Source organism: Cyphomyrmex costatus, unplaced genomic scaffold (assembly GCF_001594065.2).
Source record: "Cyphomyrmex costatus isolate MS0001 unplaced genomic scaffold, Ccosl1.0 scaffold29, whole genome shotgun sequence".
NCBI classification, from domain to species: domain Eukaryota; kingdom Metazoa; phylum Arthropoda; class Insecta; order Hymenoptera; family Formicidae; genus Cyphomyrmex; species Cyphomyrmex costatus.
In genome coordinates this window covers 2,869,595-2,875,061 of record NW_017277017.1, presented here as the reverse complement: position 1 = coordinate 2,875,061, position 5,467 = coordinate 2,869,595, and the positions used below count along the sequence as shown (strand labels likewise).

Below are 5,467 nucleotides of genomic sequence, written 5' to 3'. Positions count from 1 at the left end.
ATATATATATATATATATATATATATATATCATATAAATATATATATATCTCATAAATAATTTAAACATATTATAATATTTTAGGTTGATTTTTACCGATTTTCTATTAGTTGGTCACGTGTCTTACCGACTGGTTACGCCAATGTGATTAATCAAGAGGGACTAGATTATTACAAAAATCTTACTAACGAATTATTAGCGAATGGTATCGAACCGTTTGTTACTTTGTTTCATTGGGATCATCCAACCGTCTTTGAAAGCATGGGTGGTTGGACTAATGAAATGATGGTTGAATGGATATCTGATTACGCAAGAATCATTTTCAAAGAACTCGGCCCCAAAGTTAAATACTTTATGACTATCAATGAACCTGCCGTTATTTGCAATGAGGGGTACGCTGATAACAGAAAAGCACCAGGTATATATTCTTTATACTTATCTATTATTTAACAAGAAATACCTCGCAAAAGATTCTTTTTAAAATGGAGTATGATTTTAGGAAAGAAATTAGGCTCGCCTGGGAAATATCTGTGCATGCATAATATTCTAAAAGCGCATGCCAAGATTTATCATATCTATGACACAGAATTTCGAGAACAACAGAAAGGCCAAATTGGTATAGTCGTATCTTGTTCAGGCGCATTGCCCAAAACATCTTCTGATACTGCAGCAGCAGATGCATATTATCAATTTAATTGCGGTTGGGTTGCCAATCCCGTGTTTTCAAAGGATGGTGATTATCCAGAAATTATGAAAAACCATATAGCTGAGAATAGTAAATTGGATGGTTTTCCGAGATCACTTTTGCCTGAATTTTCGCCAGAATGGGTGCAGTATATCAAGTAAGAAATACCAATGTTAATTACTTAGCAAACAAGCTAACGTTATTTGTCGTCATTTTTACGTCAAAATGGTATTAAAGGCGTCACAAATAAGGTCAGTTTGTTTGTTGAGTAATTATGGACCAATATTGTATTATATTTCTCGATTTTTATTATCTCATTTGTTTTTGAAAGAGGTACATCGGATTTCTTTGCATTAAATCATTACACTTCGAGACTTGTGGAAATAGTACCACGAACAGAAGGTCAAGCATGGTACGATTATTCTGGTGTAAAAGCGAGCATAGATCCATCATGGCCAAAAAGTGCTTCGGATTGGCTCAGAGTAAGTTAGCTAGTATAGAAGATGCATATTAATTGTGTGTATCAGACTAGTGGATATCAATTTTCGCGTGCTCGAAACTTTTGTTTTGTGTAGGACTTGCTAGGAATTCATTAATTTGACCCTGATAACACATCAGGCACAATTAAGTCATACAAATGATTTAACTTATTATTATGAATAATTCATTCTGTGAATTATTCATAACTTGTACTCAACGCCATAAATTGGAAATCAGAATCGAGTGTATTTCAGAAAATATGCATATTCGGCTGAATCGAACAGAACTGATGAAATTATGATGGATTATAGAGAAATTAGTAATTGACTATTGCTAAATGAATATTACGCTTTACGAAGTAAATGAATATTTTGCTTATTATGAATTGAATTGAATATATCGTCTTTCTTAAATACAATAAAATTACAAATTTAGTATAATTTGTTTAACTAAAAGTAAATTCAATACATATAAAATATTATTTATACTGATATGCAGAATGTGTAGAAATGTCATAAATTTTTAGGTTGTTCCTGTTGGATTTCGAGAGCTTATTAAGAAGATTTCAAGTGAATACGATAACCCAACTATCTTTATTACGGAAAATGGTTTCTCTGACAAATGTTGTACTACTGATTATTCAAGAATATCTTACTTGGATTCTTATATGAAAGAAATGTTAACCGCCATTCAGAAAAATGGATGTAATGTGAAAGGATATGCTGTTTGGAGTTTATTAGATAATTATGAATGGCAAAGTGGTTATACGTGAGTTATTATTTGATACGTTTTATGAGTGCCCTTTGAGAAAAAAAATGTACTTATAAAATTTTGTTCCGCACAGTGAACGGTTTGGATTGGTACATGTGAACTTTACGGATCCTAATCGAACGAGAACTCCAAAACGGTCCATGAACTGGTATAAAAATATCATTAAGAATGGGAAACTTTCAATTGATGAGTTAATCACAGTTAATATAGTTTGAAATCACATTTTTAAACAGATATGTTGGATAGATTTCTTGGATAATTCTACTATTTGTCTAAAACTATTTGTCTTGAACTAATCATTTATACATTTTATACAATACATATTGTATATATGTATTGTATATGTCACAAATATATCTTTAATGATATATAAAAATTTATAATCGTATATTATACATATAATATACATATATATGTAAATATATTTTTATTTTAATAAATTTAATTACAGATTTTCAATACATAAAATAATGAGCATCAAATTATTAAATTATTGCTAATCAATCTCATTTGTGATGTTATTATATGGTAATTTAGTTTCTAAGTCCCCAGAAAATCAATTCCGTGCGCAATTTGAGAGATTACAAACATGATACGTATAATTTATATTAAATTATTTAAAACACTTATGATCCAGCTTCGACCGGTATAGGCTTCTTATCATACTTATTATGTCAAAAATATCATTTTTATTTATTCGTCTCTGAAAGAGAAGCCGCCATTATTAATCTTTAATATAGACAATCGTGCCATTCGTGTCTTGTGCATTTCTTTTCTTTGAAATTATAGGAGCAAATAGCATATTATTAGTTGTAACGTTTATATATTTTTAATATCTATAGAACTGTACATATAAGGTCATTTTTACAACCTTATGCAGCAATAACAATTATAAAAATGATGTTGCTAACCATAATTATTTTACCATGCAACTATAGTCACAAATACGATATACTTTTCTCTCAGTGTACAATATCATTGTTAAAAAATTAATAAAATGCCAATTTAAAAAAAAGGTTTTAAAGCTTGAAATCTTTATTTTCAAAAGATTTTCATAATTTTTTAGTTCATGTAAATTTGGTATTTTTTACATATAGAAAACTACAAGCTGAAAAAAGGGAAATTTTTCTTTTTACTTTGTAGATCTGTACTAAAAAAAATTTGCAAAAATTTTTGATTTACTAACGTGAAAGTTAAAAGCTTTTCCTAAAAATTTCTTTTTAAAAAATGTTCCTAAGATTTTTTATCCTAAATTACCTATATTCGCGAGTTAAGTAAAGAAACATTTCAATTTCAATTGCTCATAACTCCGTTAAAAATCATTGTACCGCAATAAAAAAAAATGAGATTCATAAAACTGGAACTTTGCATTATCAAATGATACAATCGCTAATTTTTTTAATGTACAATATGCAATTTTGAGTTAATAAAATACTGCAGAACTTTTCTTCTAACCCAATACATCTTAGAATCACTTAATAATTTGTTTTGTATACTTGTGATAAAAATCAACCTGGAACAAAAACTATCCAGTGTGAGTAAAAGATTAAAAAACTGTGTTGACCACAAAACAAACCATTAAAACAAATTGTGGATATTAGGATTGTGGAAAATATCTACATTATTAAAAATATTTTCAAAATTATTTGTATACTAATAAAAGAACCAAATATACCTACATATATTCATAGTATAGGAACAATCAAAATGTCACAAGTAATATTATTTTTTGTAATATATATATATAGAATATATTGCGATCTACGATTGGTCAGATTGTAAGAAGCATCGGAGCAACCATGGCAATCGCAATTTGAAAAATAAAAGAAATAGGTACAGGTTTTCAAAAAGGAGTAATCGCATGCCATTACTCTCGGGAAATATCTTTCACCATGTTCAAAGCGAAAACCTTAGCAAAGTAACGAGTGCACTTTTAGTGGAACGAAGTAACTCATTATGGCATACAGTTTATTATTTTTATTCACACGAACCTTCAATCTAGTGAATTCCAATGGAACGCATTCTGAACGATTCCTACGATAAGTGCAAAATTTTATATACATGTGCATTATAACAAATTTTTATTTTAAATATTATGAAACATGTTAAATAAAAACAACCCAAGTAAATTTATTAAATCTAAATAAATCTACAATTCACTCTAATCAAAGTTATTAAATTACTCGTTAGGGTTAATATTATTATTACAATATCGTGCAATTCGTATAATATACGTAAGTGTCGTATATTTATAATAAATATAAGAAAATATATTTCTTGTAACTTAAAAATATGAAATAGTAATCGAAGGATGATAGGTAACAGGAGGAATGCGTAATAATTCAAGAAAAAGTAATGCTCCATCTTCGTTTAATCTGATGTCAGGTTTACTCTTTTGCGCCGGATAGATCGTATAGCTAGTAGGTAAGATAAGGCGTTAAACAAAAGCGGGTAGATCGAGACGGGTGAAGGGGTGCTGCGAATGCTTTCTGGTGCCTATCTCGTTTATACAGCTTTCTATGCACATCGTCAGCTAATAAAAAAAAAGGAAGGACGGAAATAACAGATCGCGCTTCGGCAAGCAGAATCTCGTGTAATTACCCAGGAGCCTCGTTGTACGTGCACTCGTATCACGTTCATCGATGCTCCGTGGAGAACGTACTCAAAGCCCGCTAACGAAAGGCAAGCGCGATACGTAAGAATAAATCTTCACGATCGGTAATAACACTGATTTATCCAATATATATATGCAATTTAAAAAAAAAATGATACGTCCTATTAATGTATTTAAGTTTTTTTTTTGTATTTTTATCACAATGTTCGCCTTAATGATATCGATCTCGATGTCAAACGTGGATAACACTGGCGCCGATATCGAGTGTACATGTTACTGATAATAACTGAATATTCGTCAGCATTTCCAAGCATCTTTGGTCATTCGCTATTGGTTCCACGGGTGTTAATTGCACCCACGTGATGCGTATACTGCCCCTCATCCTCATACACAATAATTTACGCATAATTGGTACAGTTTGGACAACTCGCAGCATATCAAATTATATCGTGTAAATACACGCGAACCCGTCTGCGTGTGCATAGTCCGTAACTCGATAATTATGTATTCGTACATATTAAACAGGCCGCGCGAGCCGACTCGACGATTTCGACGAAGTACTAAGAGGTGTCTAGACGAGAATATGCATACACGCCAACAACTCGGGCTGCTTGAAGATCGTTTACATTCTAATGTAAATATTGTATATGCACAATATATGTATACGTAGACCGAAAATCCGTGCCTTGGAATCCCATAGGTGAGATTAGCTGCGTACCGTGCGGAGAGTCGAACAAATTTCTGATGGTGGTGCCGTTTTTACGATTTATTTTATTGGCTCGATTAAAATGAACGGATCAAATGATATTTGATTCCTCGAACAGATCTCAACAAAGGAGAAGATGGCAATGATGAAAAGCTTAGGAGATAACTTTCCCGCAGGGATGACTAATCCGCACAGTTAAGCTAACAAATCC

The 5,467-nt window shown here is 31.2% G+C and overlaps 1 protein-coding gene across 1 annotated transcript in view; it reads left to right on the top strand.

The window, feature by feature from the left end:
* The window catches only part of LOC108775247 (myrosinase 1), a 3,185-nt gene extending 1,034 nt beyond the window's left edge, over positions 1 to 2,151 (top strand). The window contains exons 3-7 of the mRNA XM_018541552.1: positions 85 to 418; positions 500 to 842; positions 1,017 to 1,167; positions 1,692 to 1,933; positions 2,010 to 2,151. Coding sequence (XP_018397054.1) covers positions 85 to 418; positions 500 to 842; positions 1,017 to 1,167; positions 1,692 to 1,933; positions 2,010 to 2,151 — 1,212 coding nt within the window. The remainder of the gene's footprint in view (positions 1 to 84; positions 419 to 499; positions 843 to 1,016; positions 1,168 to 1,691; positions 1,934 to 2,009) is intronic.
* The last annotated feature ends 3,316 nt before the right edge of the window (positions 2,152 to 5,467 follow it).